At 35.5% G+C, this 22,258-nt stretch overlaps 1 protein-coding gene and 1 pseudogene across 1 annotated transcript in view; one reads left to right on the top strand and one right to left on the bottom strand.

Annotated features, from left to right (window-relative positions):
* Positions 1-1,808: 1,808 nt before the first annotated feature.
* Positions 1,809-5,923, bottom strand: LOC140674420 (uncharacterized; annotated as a pseudogene).
* A 5,312-nt stretch (positions 5,924-11,235) lies between these two features.
* The window catches only part of LOC140674633 (proto-oncogene tyrosine-protein kinase ROS-like), an 89,075-nt gene continuing 78,052 nt past the window's right edge, over positions 11,236-22,258 (top strand). The window contains 2 exon segments of the mRNA XM_072908313.1: positions 11,236-11,369; positions 12,761-12,896. Of these exon segments, the coding sequence (XP_072764414.1) occupies positions 11,247-11,369; positions 12,761-12,896 (259 nt within the window). The 5' untranslated portion in view covers positions 11,236-11,246.

Raw genomic sequence — 22,258 nt, forward strand, 5'->3', positions numbered from 1 at the left:
AAGGGCTTTCAAACTTTTATTAACAGCCTTTCATATTTTGAATTTGTATTTGTATAACAAAGTCTTTTCGATTTTATTATTTTAAAATAATTTCTATTGCTCTAATATTCATTATTTCATTATTTAATATTTATTATTTATTTATTTCTAACATTTTTACACGCCGCTCGTACATACTGACAACTGAAAAAGTCAGACACCATTAAACGAAGCGCGCACTATGTGTGTGACTCTTCAGATTGTCAATGCAGAGCGTTCCGCCTCCCGCTTCGCCGGCGCGCCTAGTATCGAGTGACAGTGGGAGGCTTCATCGTGCCCGCTTCGGCGGCGCGCTCTTGCCGGGCGTCGATTGGCTGATCTCTTATAATTAATATCTTATTAACTATTGCGAAAATTGCAAAATGGCACATAACTTTTCTACTCAGTTTAACCTACTCTACCTGCACGTAACGGGTGGTTCGCGAATTATGGGACACCCTGTATATATTTATATTTTGTTATGAATATTTTTGTGAAGTAATATGTTTTATATATATTACATATTTTATTTATATGTATTATATTTAGACGGCCGGGAAGGTGTCTGCAGTTATCTTCGGGCTTGCATGTCCCAGTTGAATGAGGGTGTCCCTGAGGTTGTAGGACTTGCGATTTTCACCCTTAATTGTTGCATGTACGACTGCAGCGCTTTTCCAAAGGGGCAGGACAATTTTTATCCATCCCCTTTGTCCTTCTGCTAAGATTCGGCAAAGAGCCATGGTTTTCTTCCGCCATGTGTATGTGCGTTCTATGGGGCCGGTGTGGGCCAAACCGCAGGCGATTGCTTGCCAAGGCAGCTCTCGGAATCGATCTTCGAGATGATAGATCTCTCCCTTAGGACACCATATCTCTCTTCCATAATCTTCCAGGCATATTTTCACCATGCGGTTATTGTTGTTGATCTCTCGTATCCATCCTCTTCGCCATTTGTTGTTTTCTTTTACTGCAACGTCATTTTCTTCTTTGAGGTCGTCTGACCAGTACATTAAAAATTTGGCTCTTCTTGCCATCTGGAATTCTAATTCTTCCTCCAGCTCTTCAAGATCTTCTCGGCTAATTAATGGCTGGACCCAGAAGAGTAGCGGGGATACTACTTTGATTATTATGACCTCCAGTCTTGAGCGGGTTAAGCGTTTCGTGTCAATGGGTTTTACTTCCATTTTCTATAAAATTTAAGTTGGTTTCAATGACAGGAATATGTTTGAATTTGGAGAAAGAAATGGATAACTAAAGAACACCAGAAGAAAAGATAATGGATTTTTGCTTCTCTTTTCTTTTATTATTATCAATATTATGGTTATATATGCATTATTTTGTTATATGTTATTATATACATATATGTAGTAAAATAAGATAGACTGTCTTTATTTTAAATAAAATGCAGTATTAAAATGTATTACAAGTGTACAACAGGTGATTTATCGAACTGACAAAAATCGCGACCTGATATCGAGAGTAAACGGTCTTGTTTTCGTCTCGTGCGGCTTTGTCTCGACTGTCTCGTACGCAGTCTCCTTTTCTCCTTGCTCGCATGTTAGTCCTACGCGACCAATAATATTATTACACGGTCGATCTCGCCGAAGACAACGGAAAGATTCAAATCCCTACATATATATATATATATATATATATATATATATATATATATATATATGTGATATATATATATTTATGTGTAATTTTAATATTATTGTTAAAGTTGCAAGGTATACATAGTTGTTTCCTCTGTGGAGACCGATGGATATATGCCATCTGAATCTTGTTTGATTTCAGATAGGTTGATTTTGACAACTAACCACCGGAGGAGGTTGTCTAGTGGTAAGTGGAGTTCTTGTTTTTATGTGTAATAATAGTTGAGTAAGAGAGTCTCATAAGGCTCCCAGGAGGTATACGAACCAACCATATACCGTATGCAAGGCATAACCATGTATTATCGTATCCAGTACTAATTTGAAAATACTCAGGTATATTCTCATTATTCCGGTGCTAATGTTTCCAAAAATCAAAAAATTATTCCAGAATTTTGCCACGTTGAGATTGCTATTTTCTCTATCGCATTTTTGTCTAGTAAATTAGAAATTGAGCCGCCTTGTAAGGTCGTCGTCCTTCCCATTATTCCCCTTGCCACCGTGTTAAGCAAAGCAGGCCGCTCAGCAGGGAACATTATATGATCTCTTAGGTCCTCCAGATCGTCCTCTGAGTATATCTCGCTGGTTGCGAGTGACCCTGGGCTTACATATTTCCATGTGGGTCTAGAATTTCATTATAGTAGGCGGCATTGTATCTACTGGTTTAGGTGTAAGTTTGTACCATGAATCGCCTAACAGATACATGAAAGGAGCGAAGGCGTTACACACAGTTTGAACTCCTTGTCGCAATAATATGTGAGTTTGTGTTAAAAAGAATGTTTTGTTTCTTCTGATAACTGGTAGTTGATCGTAGCATTCTTCTACTCTGGCCAATCTTACTTCGACCGGGACACATTTTACTATGTGAATTACTTCTCTCGCCAGTAATGCCATATATCCGGGCCCTTTCATCAAATGATATGCGAAAATGTCGGGAGATTGTGTAGCGATGGCTAGTGTATTTTGTAACATCTGCTGCTCTAGGTTACATTGTTGTAGTAATATATTTCTATATAATTGGTTTATCTGAGTACGAATATGTTTTTCGACATACACAAATTTAGAATTCATGTAGGTAAAAATATCAAAATTCGTTACGCGTGATTGTTTCTGAAAGATTGCAACACCAGGTGAAGTCTCAAAAATTACCAATTTTGGGTGTTCTGTACGCGTAAGTGTATATCCACAGGTTATAAATTTTCCTTTGCTAGTTAAAGCGAATATTGTATTTTGTGTAGTTAAAGAATAAACTACTTGAGCCTGTTGATTTAAATTGTCGAGTACTTTGTCGGCGTTCATAAAGTATGCCGTAATTTGAGAATTTACATATGTCGGCACAGGATCCCAGAAGATATCCCCTCCTTCGATATCTGAGCAGTGAGTATTAGTGAATTCGCAGCTTACGCCAGATCTTAGCTGTACTCTATTTATATTGATTCGTACGTCGGCTATGTAATTTTGTAATGTAAATTTTATGCTGCTTAATACGATGGCATCCGCCCATGTTCCGTAAGAATCGGAGTATGTTCTTCCGAAACATGATCCGTCGGTTTCTACATGGCCAGCTAATATTACGGGCCGGGTGGCGGTTTGATTGGGTTTAAGTCCAGTTATAAATGTTTTTGATATTTGAAAGGTTCCGTAGGCATGCATGCGTTGACATGCTTCGCGAGATACTTCTTGTACATATGCATACTTTCCATTAAATACACCCATGTTATGCGAAAACATCCCGCATTTACGGATTAATCTATCAACCTCGACTTTACATTGTATTACTTTTACGGATTGAATTTTATTGATTTGAAGGGTTGTACATAAATTCTACTAGAATTCACATTTTGTTGAGGTATATCACATTCTTCTATATTCAATAACGATAGAGTAGTGAGATTAGCTGACGCTGAGCCACAGTCGTATCCAATTATTCCGTATGCCGTACATAAACCCATTATTAAGATTATTATGGTAATTATTCTTCCGGTTTGGGAGTCCATCTGAAATTTATTTATTGTAACATGTGTATATATATAATTTATATATTAATTGTTGGGTTTGATATGAGAAATTTGTAAACGGTTAGGATGTATATCTATTATACGATCTTATCTTATTATACGATATTATCTTATTCTACTGTTTTTCTTTATCTTGATTTTTACATTATTACATATATTTTTATTTAATATTTCTAAAACTTCGTGAGGTCCTGTATAATGGTCTCCGAATTTTCCCGGCTTAGGCCCTTTTAATAGAAATACTTGATCTCTCGGTTTGAAGCTTTGAGGATTGATTTTTCTGTCGTAATAATCTTTGGATCTATTTTTCGCTTTAATCACGTTTCCACGAGCGTTCCCCTGCATTGTATGTAACTGTGTTACTAAATTTATTAAGTACTCGTCGTAACTTGCCAATTTGTCCTCGGAGGCCAAAATTTCGTTCGAAGGTATTCTTGCTATCTTTCCGAAGACCAATTCATAGGGCGTATGTTTAGTAGCGTCATGTACGCTAGTATTATAATTAAACATTGCTAAACCGATTCATCTATCCCACTGGTTTTGCTCATTCGCATATTGTTTTAAATATTCGCCTAAAGCGTGATGCAATCTTTCCAAGGATCCGTTAGATTGCGGATGAAAAGCGGTTGTGCGGAATTTTCGAATTTTAAATAATTTAGCAATTTTTCTCATCAGATCACTAATAAAATTTCTTCCTTGATCTGTTAGAATGGCTTTCGGCGTTTCTAGTATGCAAATAAATCGATCTACGAAAGCTTCTGCGATTGTTTCGGCGGTTTGATCTGGTAACGGTATATCCATGCAAAATTTTGTTAATTGATCTTGTAATGTTAAGATGTACTTGTTGCCTCTTTCTGTTTTTGGTAGCGGACCTACTATGTCCATAGCTACTTTATCGAACGAAGATCCCGGTGTGTATGTAATTATCATAGGTTGTTTTGTTTTTACTCGAACAGGTTTTTTCAATTGACATTGCAAGCACTGTTGTATGTATTTTTGTATGTTTAATTTTAAATTTTCCCAATAATAATTATGCTTTATTCTGTTATACGTTTTTGTAACTCCTCGGTGTTCGCCTGTAAGTAAACAATGCATTTCACTTATTATGGCAGATCTCAAATCTTTCGGTGGATATTTAATCTGCTCGTGACAAATAATTAATTTAGTAAAGACGTCAATAAATTTTAATTGTAGTTGTGCTTTAATATTGCTCCATGGAACATTGTTAACAAAGTCAGTTTTAGCGATGCTAATTGTTTCCAATTTCAGGTCGTCGACTATGTCTCGTATATTATTTATAGTTTCGGTAATTTGTTTGAGAGTAACCGTAGGGCCTTCTTGTAGTCCTTCACTAATGGGCATAGCCACATGGTAACGATGTTTATATTTTATGGCCTTAGCTTTACCTAAGTCGAGAATGCCCAGGCTCGGGATCTCTTTGCGCTCGAAAAGTTTTAAAGATCCGGAATCCAGAGGTCTTCCTTGAGTATCGACAAAATACGCTAAATTATCCTTTCGTAGGAAGAATAATTCTTGAGAGTCTATGATATTAATTTTTACTATTTTGTTGTGCCGCTAGTTGAGCGACACGGGTTCGGGATTTGCCGGAAGGAACGAACCAGAGGAGTTCCAAGACGTGAAGTAGAATGACTTAGTCGGATTTAGCAAATAAGCGTCCTTTAATTTTACAAGGTGGGGTTACACGACTCTCTTCGCTTCCCTGCTTGGTTGTCGGATACTCGCTTTTTCACTGTTGATTCACTTAGGCTGATCAGTTTTCGGTTGTCCGGTATGGCACTTTATAATATTAACTTAATTTCGCGACTGCCCGCGCGTCTAAGTGCGGGCGGATTTTTATCGTGCTGTGTACTTGCGCAAAATTCGTACGGGTCGTTTAACCTACATCGGATATAAGCGTAGCGAGTCCAAATGTCGGAATTCTTTGCTTGCACCCTGTCGCAATTGTCGTCGCGGTGTTCCGGTTTTCGCAATCGTTCCGCGCGTTAATAACACAGTGATTAAACGTTTGGCCTTGTAGTACGGAATGTTTCCATTTTCCCATTGCAGATTGTGATGTTTTCCAATCAACCATGCAACTTGAGATCTCTCAGATCTCGTGAGCAATCGGAATGGTGTAAGACTCGTAAAAATATAATGAGAGAGTATAGATCCCTTTGTCAGAATCGCAATTTCTTTCACGATAAATATTTCTCCAACAATAAATCCTTGCAGATCCATAAACGTTGGTAACCATAATGAAATGATATGGACGAGAACTACGACGGACGACTGATGTCGATCATCGAGTATCGCTAGTTTCATAATGTTATAACATTGGAGGGGTTTATTCCTGATTCATGTAATTTTGCGGACATTTATCAACGGGTTATATTCGACAATGCGATCGTGCAAGATGAGACAATATGCGGTAGTATTTGCGGGTATGTCTTGCTTACATTCAAATTCTATCGTTATGTCCACGGTGGCATTTTTGACAGACTCATTTTGTGGCGAGCAGTCAATGACCGTGAGAGGACCGCACTCTAGAAATTTTGCCATGGTAAATAATACATTATCATTATTGCATCCGTAATAAGATTTACGAAAGCGCGTACATGTCGAATAGAATAGCGTATCTCTTTTTCAAATCCAAATTTAAATCATCATACGGGTAAAATTCAGAGTTTAGATAAAGTTTAACGTTTGCCAATTTGCAGTCATCGAATTTGGTAATATCTTTCGACGCTACATTTTTTCTATCAGTCTATAGTGCAAAGATTACGTATCGCGGTTTCTCCAGCTGAGAGGCAATTTTCACAGTCCACGAATGCTTGGTCGTACTGTGTAGCAAAGGAAATTCGTATAGATCCCACGAACGGAAACTCATGCTCAAGTATCTACCGCTCTCCAACGCTTGTAGCAAAGACAGTTTACTAATTTCGTTCAATATTACGTGAGGCATACGCCATTGTATTTTGAGTAATTTAATCTCAGCTTCAGCCGCCTGAGCTCCAAATAGACAATTGTTGTCGTTGCGAGCGTCGCGAACGTATTAGAATCAATTCATGACGAGTGTTAATCACAACGCGCTTAAAATCTCCACAAAATCCAAGCAACATGTTGAGTGGCACGCAAAAATTGAAGTAACCTTCGCCACCATTATTTGCAACTATATTCCACGCAGCGTTGTGCAAGATTTTACTTCTCTCGTGTGTAAGGGAAATATAGTTTTTAATCGTGCAAATTATTCCAACGTTTCTGTTGCGATCAATTTCCACACTGTTGAGTTTATATCGAAGTTAATCAAACATGAATGCAATGTAATTATTTCCCAATATCATTAGTTCATCCTTTTTCCTTATCGTCAATTTTCCCTCGACGTAAAGAAAGCTTTCGCACGGTAACATGTATAAATCCTGATGCTGTATAGGTATCCATATCTCATCGCTATATCCAAGTGTTGTATTTGCGTATGGATTGTACGTATGAGTTTCAATCTTTACTATACGGTCATCAAAGATTGGTTCGCTTCCAATGTTCAAAATGTCAATCATTTTTTCAATTATTTCGTACGACAAATCCCAAAGACTTTAAAAATTCACGATTCAACGCGCTGAGCTTCTTTTTAGCGTAACCAGACACTTGATTATTGTCACCAGACACCGCTCGCCTCCTCGCAAAAATATTGTCCCTCATAAAGATATTGTCTCTCGCATGCTCCGTTTCGTTCAACACGAGCATACTATTTTTGACGTCGTCATACGTACAATCGTACGGTAATTTCCTCTCCTCGAAAATCGAGCAATCGACCCTCCTGATCCACAACATGTATCGTTATTTAACGTAATGCTTCGCACGACGATCGGTAAATAAATGATTTGCGCGGGCGTTTCCGATATCTTATATCCCGGTGGTACGCTCGGAGAAATTTCATGTATCGTGTGTACGCGTTTGCTATTGCTATATGCACCAGCGGTCACACTGCATTCTATACAAATAATGTTTACGTTAATAATATTTATCGATACATTCGATTCGTACCATTTCCGCGGCTGCAATACACGATTCGAGAATCCCAACAACGATCCTATGTTGTTGGGCTTATTAAAATTTATTCTGTATGCGCATTTAATTTCACTTTTCAACGTATTATGATTAGCGCGAATCACTATTGGATATTTCTCATTATTGTTAACAATGTTGTGGGAATCGTATTGTAAAATTGCATGCGTTAGATATTCATTTATATCATGCAATTCGTACGATCCTTCGGGAATCGTAATTTCCTTGTCGTCGTTGTCCAAGTAAAATTTATTATTCGAGGAATTCACGTTCGGTATCGTATGAAAATCCGTTAAACCAAGTTCGTAATCATCACCGTTCAAATCTATGGCTGGAAAGTAGTTTACAGCAAGAACGCTACTCTTACCAGTCAACGTAAGTGTCAGTGACATGTCGAATACTGAGTCATGATAGTAGAGTGTTAGGTTTTAAATTTAATCGTTTGAAGAAATTGCATCGTTTGAACACAATTGTCCGCAAATACTCTGATTATAATTTTGATAAGACGCATGATTGTTACACCCGTAGGCATTTTTAACGTTTTTTTACGTTTTTTTTAGCAGTCGTTGAGAACCCGCGTCCACGCTTGTACGGAGCGAGATAAAGTCCACGACCTTCCATAGCACGATTGTGACGTTGCATTCGAATTGGCGTTGCGCGGTCTTGCTATCGTTTATAGCTTTTGCGATTCCCGCTGCTCCACCAGCTAAAGAACCAACTACTCCCAACAATGTTAAAATCGGTAAAATACCACCACGCTTTGCTACTGGAAGTATTCGTTTTTTCAACATCTTTTTCTTTTTTAGTGATTTTTTCATCTTCATTCCCATACCAAATTTCGTTTTTGTCTTTATGGTCGTCCAAACAGCTGTAGCAGCCGCTCTTTCACCAAGAGTCGAATCCCTCGCGGTAATACGTTTTCGCGCCTTCACAGCTAGTATACGATCCGCAACGTGTCGTTCGCCGAGGTCGTTGCTTCGCGAGTAAGTTATATCGTACTCGCGACACGCAGCATCTAATGGATTGATACCTCGATCGCCTCTAGCCAATCGTTCTTTTAAACGAGTTCCCGGTCCGCAAAACTGATATCCAGGAATATGCAATTCGATAGGAAGCGCGTTTATCGCACGATTCAATAGCCCACTACCTCTTATAATTCTCGCTGACATTCGTAGCAATCTTTTATAAATGGTGCTAGACCATCGATATGTGTTTGCTGCCATGGTAAATTATAATGTCGCAAACATCTACGATACTGTCGTACTTCAGAATCAACCTTTATATGTTCGGGAAGTTTGTCTCACAGTTGTTCCACGTAGCAGCTAAAGTGTCTCAATAAAATAATCTTTGGTATATATTGCAACTGTTCAGAGGTAAGCTCGAGAATATGACTGTCGTCCGACAGATGAAAAAACATTTTCAATACTGAGCGGTTTCGATTCGGTGCATATCTATAAATAGGTCCTTCCATGATTTATTCTCAAAATGCGATTTGTGCGGCAAGCGACGATAATCAAAGTTATAAATTTTGACAATAGACTAATGCTTGAAAAAGAAATTTGCAAGCGTGGAAACATGTTACCAATTACTATACGCGGTATTATTTGTGGTCCTTCGAAATGTGGTAAGACTAATGTATTGATAAGTCTAATTGAAAGTCCATACGGTGTTCACTTTGAAAACCTATACGTATACTTAAAATTGCTTCAACAATCGAAATATCAATATTTGGAAAATTTATTGACATCGATAGACGAAATTGGTTATTTCACATTCTCTACATAAAAATAATTTATTATTAACATATAACATAATATAATAAAAATATACATAAATTTACATGAATGAATGAATATATATAATGTATATTTACAGTAAATAAAAATATACATAAATTTACATGAATGAATATATATTTATATATAGGGTGATTCAAAACAACCGTTTGTCCTTGAAATGTCGTATTCCTGAATAAATTCTGAGACGATTTTTCCTTTGGCAAAATTTTATCCGAAGCTTAGTTTTCAAATTATAAAAGAAAATAGGTAGCGAATTACGGCACGCGTACAGGCGGTAGGCAGAAGCGGCGCAACTCATTATCCGACGCGAGCTCATTACGCGAGGCGCTCGCTGCGATCAGCTGTTATCTACACGCGATGTGTGCGTATGTGTGTACGTGTGTATGTCGACTCTCTCTCTCTTTCTCTCTTTCTCTTTCTATCTCTCTCTCTCTCTCTCTCTCTCTCTCTCTCACTCACTTATTCTTACCTTGTAGAAATGTTTGATGTCTTCTGCTGGATAATTGTATACGTCTGGAATTGACTCGCAACGAGACGTTGACACACCGTGACACACCGAATAATAAACGATTTTTTTTTTTATTAGAAATTATACCGACTTAAACGAATACACTCACGCACATAGATGAGAGAATTTTCTCTTAGAATTTACCATGAGAATCATGGTCAACATGGGACAATCACGTCAATCATGTTCGGCAATGCCGTGTGATTGTTGTTGTCGCGTCACGTCGCATTGGCGTCGGTGTCGCATCGGCATCAGCGTCGCCACAGTATGGAAAAAAATTTTATGAGAATTTCTCTGATTAATATTTATCAGATTAAAAATAATAAAATCATAATAAAATATAAAATGTTTGATTAATTTTGCTATGCAGTTTAGTAATGTAAGTCTATTAAAGTAAGTAGGCCCGAAAATGTTATCGCGGAATGAATCATAAAAAAACGATTGTATAGCACATGGCTTAAATGACAAGACAATCAAATCGAATGGACAGAGTTAGTTACTATTGTGATCGCTACTAAAGAGTACAACCGAATTGTGCGTCTTGATTCAAATCGTTATATAAACTTTATAACGTGCATGAATAGTGAATTTTTAAATAGTGGAGAAAGCACGTATAGTATAATACGTATAAGAGGATGTAATTTGTTACATTTTATATTTTAGTAAACCAAAAATACAGCAAATATTTACATATATTTGGTAATACTTTACATAACGCTAAAAGTGATAGAAGGTTCATACTTTTATAATTTTAGTATTGTTTATAATTTGTTTGATTATCTTTTTGCTAGATTTTTTCTCTATTGGAATATTGGAGAAATTACAAAAAAGCCTGATAATAATTCTATTATTGTTTTACATTTGTATTTTTAATATAATTGAATGAATCACTTCTTGTTGTTATTGGCTTTTATCGAAAAAATCATAATATTATTTATATTTATTAAAAGTTTCCTAATTTGATTATAAGATACATATCGTAATCGATCGTAAAGAGAAATTTTTAAAACGTAATATTGAAAAATAATAACTTGCTATTTGAAAATAAAGAATTTATCGAAAACATAAGTAAGCATCGATTCGATTAGCAAGTTAAAATATTATCTAGTAGATTGAGAAAAGTAATCGCTGATTCAGGATTGAACGAAAACTGATTAAGTGTAAATGTTCACAGAAAAAAAAGAAAATTACTATGATTAGAACGAGACTATGCGTTTTATTGAAAAGTTTAATACTGGTGCAAGCAGCTATCGCGCTTTCATCAAACGATTATGCTGCTTCGGACATCTTCCAGGAGGATTTAAATATCATTCAGGTAAACTATTTTTTCATTTGGTTAAAAAACAATTGATTTTTTACAGTTTATTTATATGACTAATACTGTATGATAATAAAATATATACCGTATAATGATAAATATATACCATTTAATGATAAATATATAATAATATATAATATATATGTATAATAATAAAATAAAACTGTATAGAACATAAAATTATAGAATGTGTATGATGTTATGAAAAAAATTGTAAAAAGGTGTGTATAAATTTCGGAAATTTTGTTTACAATTTTGATATTGTACAGTACAAAATTAAACTTAATTGAGAGTATATTAAACTTTGACTATATTAGCTTTGTCTTTTTCTGTATTTGCTTCTTAACAAGAATTTTTAACATTAATGAGGTACATATCGTAATACTTGAATTAATTTTCATGTGTTTTTGGAATTCCTAAAATTTTTTTCTATATATTTACTATAACATTATATATTATTATAATAAGATTTATATTAAATTAGCTTATACTAATTTAATCTTTATATAACAAAAATGATTTAGAAAGTAAGCATCATTTTTTGTTAATGATAAGTTATATATGTAACGGAACATTTATTAAACATTGAAACAGAGAAAGTTGAATATCAAATAATGGAATGATTTGTATTAATTAACTCTGAAGGTCAATAGTCAAATCAACATACATAGGAGGATTTATTTGTTATTCACTCGAATTTAAATCAATATGTATTGTACATTTTATTCATATATTTAGATATGCACACATTTTTATCAAGATAATATTAATTAAAAGTTTATAACATTGTGCTTTTTATAATTACTTTACATGAAAAAACATAATGAAATACATATATTAAAAAATATAATAACCAAAAAGAAATTTGACAAAAGTTTAAATATGAATTTTATATAATTTTTATGTCTGTAAAAAATATAATATTTATAATACTTTTTTCTCCGGAAGTTAAAATAAAATCGCTTGTTTAGAAAAGTTAATTAATCCAGTATGAAAAACCAAACTGTTAGACAAACTTACTTTAGGAATTGAAAACAGTTACACTTTTATGTATTATTTTCTATTCTAAAGAATCGGTTATAAATTCTTATTGATCTTTATTAATCTGTTCTGCGAGACTTTCTCTCTAATATATAAATCATGTTTGACATTCAAGAAGATGTTTTAAGAGAACAATGAAAATAAATTTTAAAAGATGTAACTATACTGCATTAAATATATTATTAATTAGAATTTATTAATTTTAATATAAATAAACATATCAAGTCGATATTATAAAATAAATTTATTAGCAACTTTATTTATTTTTGTATATATTATTTATTTATATTAAGAGCATGCGGTTCTATAACGCTTACATGATTTTTCTTGCATGTTATAATATCAAGGATATGATGTTCAAGAGTAACAGTCATCACATTTTACGAAATATCAAACCGGACCATCAATCTGATAGTGTGACTGTGAGAAATGAAGTCGATGAGATTCCATTTGCAAATACATCTATGAAATCAGAATTTATTGGTAAGTTGAAAAATATTCAAAATGGTAGCAAAAAAATCTACGACAAAAAATTATAAATATAAATCAAATTCAAGGGAGAGTAGAAATTAAATCCGTCTACGCATTTATTAAAATATTGAAGATAAGTTCTTTAGAATTTTAAAGATGGGATCTCTAATTTAATTTATTCTACTTGGTATGATTCCAGAAATTTTTATGAATAAGTAATCGGTTTCATAGAAAACTTTAATTATATATGTTGATATTTATATTGATTCTTGCTCTTACAATAAGAGACAATTGAGAACAATAATAAATAGACATAATATAAATCAGAGCTAACTATAGCAATTATTTTTTATAACCTATTTATTTCAGCCAATTTAATCTAATCCCAATTTTCATAAAAACTGTGTGAATCTTTTAAATAATAAATATTGAACGTTTACATATGTATATAAAGTTATACATTTTATGTTTATTATCTAACTTGTTGTCTAAAATATTATTTGGATTGTTAAGATCTTATATTTGCTACCAGGCATCACTATATGGCTTTTGAATTTGTAGAAAATCTTTAAAATCTGTAACAATATATACAGGAGGTGGACAAAATAATGTGAATACTTGTAAAATACACTATACTTGTTTATTCATAAGGTGTTGGGCCACCATTTGCCTTTAATACAGCTTTAATTCTTCTTAGAATAGAATCATACAAGTTCTGAATAGTTTCCAGTGAAATGTTGTCCCATTCTTTGGATGTAGTTCCGAAAAGCTGAAACCCCCGATTTTGCTGTCATCACGTACACTTACGTATTTTGATGCGCTGATTACGAAAATAATACCGAAAATTACCACAAATTTTATTTTCATGGCAAAAACCATAAAAAATCGTTATAAATTGACACTTCTTGCGTTTATTTGATTAAATACTGAAAATTTCAAAAAATGTTTCAAACAAAAGTTGTAGATCTCTTCAAAATACGCATTTTATGTTGTATTCATTTTTGCTGTATGACTGACAGTTTTCGAGAAAATCCAAGTTAAAGATATACCCTGTTACCTGTATATCCGAAAAAATAACTTAATACAAACCTATTACCACTCAAAATCGGAATTTGGTTTGGGTTAGGTTACTTTTTCTGGAAGTGGAGGCCCCCGCAGGGGGCCGGAACCCATTGTATCCATGCATGTACTTCTCCATTTACACAAGGTGGGGGGCTCGCATACACTTCTCCACTTACACAAAAATTGTAACAATTAACTGTAAAAACTATAGTTATTTATTTAAAATTTTTTTGTTTATAACTTTCTAACAAATAACGAGCGACGGTTAAAACCTTTTGAAGATTACTCAGGGTGATGACTTTGATAACATATGTCGATGTCAAGGTCATTAGAGCTGCCTCCCCTAAACAGGATATGGTAAATATGCATAAGTACTACTCCAAAGAAAACTCAAATTTTTTTTATTGTAATCAATAAACTAGTGCGAAGATAATATGTACAAGTGTTTTTACGAAGGCGCAAGCCTTTTTTATAAGTTTTAAATGAAAAAATTATATAAATAAATTTATTCGTCATCATTCATAAAATCTTCAAAAGTTGATAGAAAGGAAAAAAAACATGAATGCGATTGTAATAATCTGGAAAAGCGAAGTTCCACATGGGTTTGCAACTTTCCACGCGAAGCGAGGTGAACGGGTGGGTGCGGGAGGGGGGCCGAAGGCCTCCCTCGTGTGTGTGTGTGTGTGTTAAGGTTACAACGGAGTTTTCTTTGGAGTAGTACTTATACATATTTACCTAGGATATTTACCATATATTTAACTGATTTTCTAGAAAACTATTATTTGTACAGCAAAAATGAATAGAACGTAAAATGCGTTTTTTGAAGAGATCTACAACTTTTGTTTGAAACATTTTTTGAAATTTTTAGTATTTAATAAAATAAACCTAAGAAATGTCAATTTTTAACGATTTTTTATGGTTTTCACCATGAAAAAATTTGCGGTAATTTTCGGTATTATTTGTAATCAGCGCATCAAAATACGTAAGTATATGTGATGACAGCAAAATCGGGGGTTTCAGCTTTTCGGAACTTTATCTCATTCTTTAATCAAAACATCTGCTAATTCCTTCAGAGATATTGGAGAACGAAATCTCTTTCTCATTCTCTTCTCTAAAACTGCCCATAGTGGTTCGATGATATTTAAGTTTGGTGACTGTGCTGGCCAGAGAAGATGCTGAAGTTTATTTTGATGTTTTTCAAACCAAGCCTAAATTTTTCGGGCTGTGTGTATGGGCGCATTATCATCTTGAAAAATGGCATTTTTATTTGGAAATATATGGATCATAGTATAAAGTTCATCATCTAGAATTCCTAAATATTCGTTTAATACGATCTTTTAGGGTAATAATAAAACCAGCCGAATACCATGCCATTTTTCAAGATGATAATGCGCCCATACGCACAGCACGAAAAGTTCAGTCTTGGTTTGAGGAACATCAAAATAAACTTCAGTATCTTCCCTGGCTAGCACAGTCACCTGACTTAAATATCATTGAACCATTATGGGCAGTTTTAGAGAAGAGACTGAGAAACATATTTCCTTCTCCAACATCTCTGAAGGAATTAGCAGATGTTATGATTAAAGAATGGGACAACATTCCACTGGAAACTATTCAGAACTTGTATGATTCTATTCCAAGAAGAATTCAAGCTGTATTAAAGGCAAATGGTGGCCCAACATTTTATTAATAAACAAGTATAGTGTATTTTTCAAGTGTTTACATTATTTTGTCCACCTCCTCTATATATTGTTACAGATTTTAAAGATTTTCTACAAATTCAAAAGCCATGTAGTGATGCCTGGTAGCAAATATAAGATCTTAACAATCCAAATAATATTTTAAAATTAGATGATAAACATAAAATTAAAACACATAATTATGTTAAAGTAAAAATGTGTAACTGCTAGTCGCAAATTCAGATTTTTTCTTAAAGACAACTATGTGTTTTCTTACACCAATTGATTTGTCTCATTATTCTGCGCATAAAAGTCTTAGAGTAAGATAATAAAAAAATGAATATTTTACGAGATATCTTATTGTATTTTATGTCAAAATATTGCAACTTTCAAGTCTCATAACTCAAAAAATACTTAATGAAAAATACTTTATCATAAGTACTTTATCATAAGTGTTTTGGAAAGCTCTCGAGATAAGCTACAAGAATATGTAAAAATATATAGGGTGTTCTATTAAAAAACTTAAAGTGACCTTCACGTGACCTTCAAATGACTTTTTAAGGTCAAACTAATGATACCATCTTATGGCCCCCTCGAAACCATACAACTTTTGTTTGAAACATTTTTCTCTCCCGGGTTTTCGAGATATTCGACTGGATGGATTAAAATGGTCCACCATATATATATATATACATATATATGAAAACTAAACTGTCTTTAATAAGGTCTAGTCTACAATAGAGTCGTGAGTCATAAAAAATTAACCAATCACAATTACATAATCCAATATTTTCTTTTCAATTCAGCTCTGATTAGTTAATTTTTTATAACTTACGACTCTATTATAGATTAGACTTAATAATATTTCGTCAGCGATACAATTAAACAATTAATGTTAGCACAATGCTACACCGAAAAAATGATTTTCTTGAAATATATACTTAACAAGTCCCCTTAATAAATATTCTTAACGAATAAAAATATTTCCTTCTTTACGTAATAATTTTAAGAATATCTTCTTAAATTTAAGAATATCTTCTATTTGGCATACCGCCCTTAATTTGCGCTGGCACCACTAGAGGGCAAAACGGTATATTTTTCCCGTAGATAGAAAAACTTCTTGCAAGATATAAGGACCTCAACCCAAGAGAGCTCAGTATCGGGTTTTGTTAGCTTTGAAGATGCAAATTGCAACGTTTGCGAACCGTTTAGGATTACGATGTTTAATCACGCGGCATCCACCCAGAAATCCCCAGTTTAGACTAATGGTCGCGAAAGCCTCAAAACTAGAAGTGTATACAGGGTGTCCCCGAATTGGCGGATCAACTCTCGTGGGTAGATAGAGCGTGTTAAACTGAAGAGAAAAATCAGTACGGTTATAGGGGGGGTTCTAACCCAGGGTCTACGTTACGGGGGGAAAAGTCTTACTCAGGGTTCGAAAACAGATGTTTATCTTTGTGATTGATTTATAGTCGGAGGGGGGGGGGGGGGTACTTTAGAAGCCATAAAACTGTTTTTTTTTAATTTTTATGACTATTTTATGACCATTTTATCATTAGAATTTTAAGCGCCGGCGTTCCGCAGCTTTGTACCCTCGCAGAAAATCTCCCATAAAACGGGAGTGAGACATCTTCCTTACTATTTTTTAAGGAAGAATTGCAACTGCGCCAACGTTCGGCCGCTCGAACATATAAGTGGGCGCTCTAGAGCCCATTAGAACAATGTTTCTTATTTTTATGGACATTTTATGATTAGGATGTTGTAGGAAAAGAATAGAAATTTTTGGTTGACGCTGCGACGAAGGTCGGACCGTATTTAAAGGTGCAAAAACGCATGATTGATTTATAGCCGGGGACACTTTAGAGTCCATAAAATTCACATCAACTTTTATTTTTTTTTATTAGCTATGAAGAGTAGGCATTCGTACTAGCTCTTATGCCATGCTCATTCCCTATCCTTTTTACCGAGACGTTACCCAGCTCTTGCTGGAGCTGTCATAAAGTGCCTGTCTGTTAACGAGTGAAGTGATTAAAAAAAAGTTAAAAAAAGATGTCGCAACTATTAGCGTTTTTGAATGTTCGAAACGAGATTCCGTCGCCTACGGCTTCCCAAGGGAGTTAATAGGCGGTACCATTGCCATTCACTTCGAAGAGTGAAGAATTTGGCCCGCACCCTGTTCCAGGCGTTACTGGACGTATTATTCGGAGATGTAAGTAATTTTTATTATTTTATACGCTTTATCTTTTTATTTATATTTATATTTATAAATTTTTATAGATTTTTCAAATAAGTACCGATCCAATCCCTGGATATATAAATATTACGCACATGGAGGAGGTGCGCTGGGTGCGGGCCTGTCGAAAGGAGTCTGAAGAGTGGGAGGACTTATGGTGTGATGGGCTCCCGTGCCCGCGAATTAGATGCGGTGCACCCCCACATGTACGTGGACATATTTGACCTCCGCAGTTTATTCGGAGAGGAGCCCTTTGTATTGTAAGTATCTCTACATAATATGCTCAAATTTTAAATATATTTTAAAATACTAATAAGATGTTTCTTTTTCTGTTTCAGAGATGCTGCGCGTTCTCCCTCCCTCCCCTAATTTTAATTTTATTTTATCCACACACACGCACACGCACGCACGCACGCACGCACGCACGCACGCATGCACGCACGCACGTACGCACACACACATACACACACACACACACACACACATTATATGTATACATACACACACTTTTTGAATAAAAATTATATTTATGCTAAATACGTATATTGCTTGCTTGTGCCTCCTTTATCTATCCTATCCTTCTACCTCCATAAATTATATAATAAGATAATATTTAATATATAAGTTAATATTTAATATAAAAAAAAAATTCTCCGTTTGCGTTCTCGCGTCATCTTCTTCGCCTTAATGTAGAGCTATCTCTTTCTTTCCTAGCGCTTACTCTCTCGCTCTCCTTCGCCTCGCGCTATCTAACTTTTAGATGTTGGCTCTCTTTCTCTCTCTCGCGGTCCCTAGCTTCGCATTCTCCCTTCCCAGCATGACGTCATCCCCCGCAACGAGCTACGTATGAGAACTGGGACTGTTTACGGGTGGGAGGAAGCACGGATGGGAAATGCGTGCGAATAAATTATATCATGATTTAGATTTAAAAAACTTTATTCTTCTCTTTTATATTTTTTTTTTATTTTTTTTATTATTATTATATATTGTGACTAAAAACTAAAGCTGCCAGTTCGCAATCGACGAGTTGATATTTATTGAAGGCGTCGCTGGCGCGTATTACATTTGATACTTCTTTATTATCCGTTACAGTGGACGCGATATTGGAAAACTGTGATTCTAACTAATCGATCAAAGGTTACATCGATGCATTGATCGAGATCAAACATATGGTGTAACGTCGGTTCAATCATCATCATGCGTACGTTTAAAGATTCGAGACTTATAAGTTTAGTATCGTTAATCGTATGAACTCGCACTGTTAGCGGTCCAACGCTTATAAAATTATAGGTATCTTTAGAGTCCTTTCGCAGTAAATCGTGAATATTGCGACGTTGCTCGTAAAGTCCCTTCCACGTTTCGAGAGATAATACCAGTTCCTTTCCTTGATGATCTCCTATGACAATTTCCACGTAACTCGGTGTACCCACGTTGATACCAGTTTCAAGGAATTTGAATTCCGTGGTTGTCAATGCGTATCGTCTACTTAGTACACGAATCGCACGACGCTTCAACGAAATGCTGTAGAAAAATAAAATTAAAAAAAATTAGTTTAAAAACAATTTGTGAAAAATAAAAAGAAGTTAAACAAAAACTTTTGTCACATTTGTTCCCAAACGATGGAGTTCATAACGACTCGGTACGTAATTATTCACGCTTCTGCTGGGACCGCCGCTGCTTCTTTCGACGTAGTACATATTTCCAGATTTCAAAAGTGGACCACTTTCACGAACGATTAACGCAACACTGACCATATGAAGAATCATATACGTGACCCGTTTTTCAAAGTAGTGGGGGAGGGAAGATTAGTGGTAAATGTGGTGGGAGATTCTAGAATACTTTAGCGTTCTGAAATTTTAGGAGAAGGGAGAGACGATACTAGGATAAAAAAGAATTCTTAAATGACTCGCGAGGGAGGGAATGAGGAGGGGGAATAAGAGATAAAACATATTAATGTTTAAATATTTTACTTTTCCAAATCTTGTAATTCTTTCTGACGTTGCGACCACCAGTTAAATATTTTGAATACATTTTGTAATGCGCAATTTTTAACATTTTCACATCGCATAGTATTTTTAACATCTAGATTATTTAGAGATTCGATATCGTCGTAATCAGCATCCAAGGTCTCGAGGATTAAATTTTCTCTCGCATCGTCGCATATTAGCTAGCCATTCTCGTTTCTGGTGTCTTTTAACGTATACGATACACTACATTTTATCATCTTCTTCTTCAACTACAGCTGTTGTAATCAATCGTTTCGCGATGCTGTACGCAACGATTCCATCCTCTCATTGTAGTCCATGATGATTCGTCATCAACCATGAAGCTTGACACTTTTCGAATTTTGTAAGGAGATGCCATGGTATAGGACTCCGAAAAATGTAGTGTGCGAGAATAGTTCCTCTTCTCAGCACCGCCACCTTCTTTGCGATGAATTTATTCGAAACGATAAATTTTTGCAGATCGACAAACGTTGGTACAGACATGACGAGATCTCTCTTCGTCAGTTAAGAAGAATGACAACCATCTCGTAATACTTGAATTTATATCCTGCTTCTCCTCTCTCTAAATTATTGTCGCAAACACTTAGGTGATTTTGCGCACAACGTTGGTCAACGGGTTGTACTGGATCACGCGATCGTGTATGATGAGACAGTACGCAGTCGTATTATTAGACACATTCTCCTTACACTCAAATTCCAATCGCACATCCACGGTTGCACTCTTGACCGATTCGTTTTGTCAAGAACAATCAATGACACAAACGGACCGTAATGTAGAAACAGTGAGACGGTGAGACTCGGTTTGAGGTACTCGTATCCGTAATAGTTTTTGCAGAAACGCGCATATGTGTCGTACAGAATCGACCATCTGTTTTTATCGAAATCCAGATTCATGTCGTCGTACGGATAACATTCCGAGTTCAGATAGAGTTTCACGTTTGTTAATTTGCAATCGTCGAATTTACTCGTATCCTCGGACATAACATTCTTCCGGCCTGTCTGTAGAGCAAAGATAACGTATCGTGGTTTCTCCAGTTGAGTCGCGGTCTTAATGGCCCACGAATACTTGGTTGTACGCTGCAACAGCGGAAACTCGTACAGATCCTACGAGCGAAAACCCATGCTGAGGTAACGTCCGCTTTCCAGAACGCGCAGCATAGACAGTTTCTTAATTTCACTCAACAACACATGTGGCATTCGCTATTGTATTTTGAATATGTTGATCACAGGCTCCACCGTCGAAGCTCCAACCAGACAATTGTTATCATTGCGCGATCGTATTAAGATCAACTCGTGACGAGCGTTAATTACTATGCTGTAATCCTCGCAAAATCCCAATAACATGTAGAGCGGTACGCAAAAATTAAAGTGTCCATCCACAGTAGTTGGCTCACTCCAGCCAGCATTTCTCATACTTACGCTTCTATCGAATGATACTGTTACATAGTTTTTGAGCATACTTGTTATTCCCACGTTTCTGTTGCGATCAATCTCCACGCCATCGAGTTCGTATCGAATCTCATCAAACATGAATGCAACGCAATTAGTTTGCAGTATCACATTGGATTCGGCAGTTGGTTTGTTTATTTTCAATTCTCCCTCGATGTATAAGAAACTCTCGTACGGTAATGTATATAGATCCTGTTGTTGTATGGGTATTCTTATTTCGTCACTGTGTCCGAACGTTGTGTTGGCGAATGGGTTGTAGGAGTGAGTCTCAATCTTGACGATCGTCAAAGATTGGCTCGTCCGCGATGTTGAGAATGTCAATCATCGTTCAAATATTTCACAACGCGAATCCCAAAGATTGTAAAAACGCAACGTTTGATGCAATTTCTTTTTCTTAGTGCCGGATGATTAAATATTAGCAAATGTCGATGTTGTTGTCGCTGGCGTCGTAAAGATTGTGTTTTCTCTCACATTTTTCAATCCGTTTAACACAAGCATCACACGCTAATTTTACCGCCGCCGCCGTACATGCAATCTAATCGTGATCTCTTTTCCTTGAAAATTGTGTAACGTCCTTCCTGGTCGTTAAATCCGTAATGCACCGCACGATAATCGGTAGGTAAATGATGTGCGCCGGTGTTTCCAATATCTTATATCCTGGTGGTACCCTCGGTGAAAATTCGTGTATTGTATGGACGAGTTTGCCGTTGTTGGACGCACCCGCGGTCACATTACATTCGACGCGGATACTGTTCACATTGATAATGTTAATCGGCACGTCCGACTCGTACCATTTTCGCGGCTGTAGTATACGGTTCGAGAATCCTAGTAACGATCCAATGTTGTTAGGCTTGCTAAAATTTATTCTGTAGGCGCATTTGATCTCGCTCCTCATCGTATTGTAATTAGCACGTAGCACTATAGGCCATTCTCCAACCTCAAAGT

The sequence above is a fragment of the Anoplolepis gracilipes genome, chromosome 16, assembly GCF_047496725.1.
Source record: "Anoplolepis gracilipes chromosome 16, ASM4749672v1, whole genome shotgun sequence".
Classification (NCBI taxonomy): Eukaryota; Metazoa; Arthropoda; class Insecta; order Hymenoptera; family Formicidae; genus Anoplolepis; species Anoplolepis gracilipes.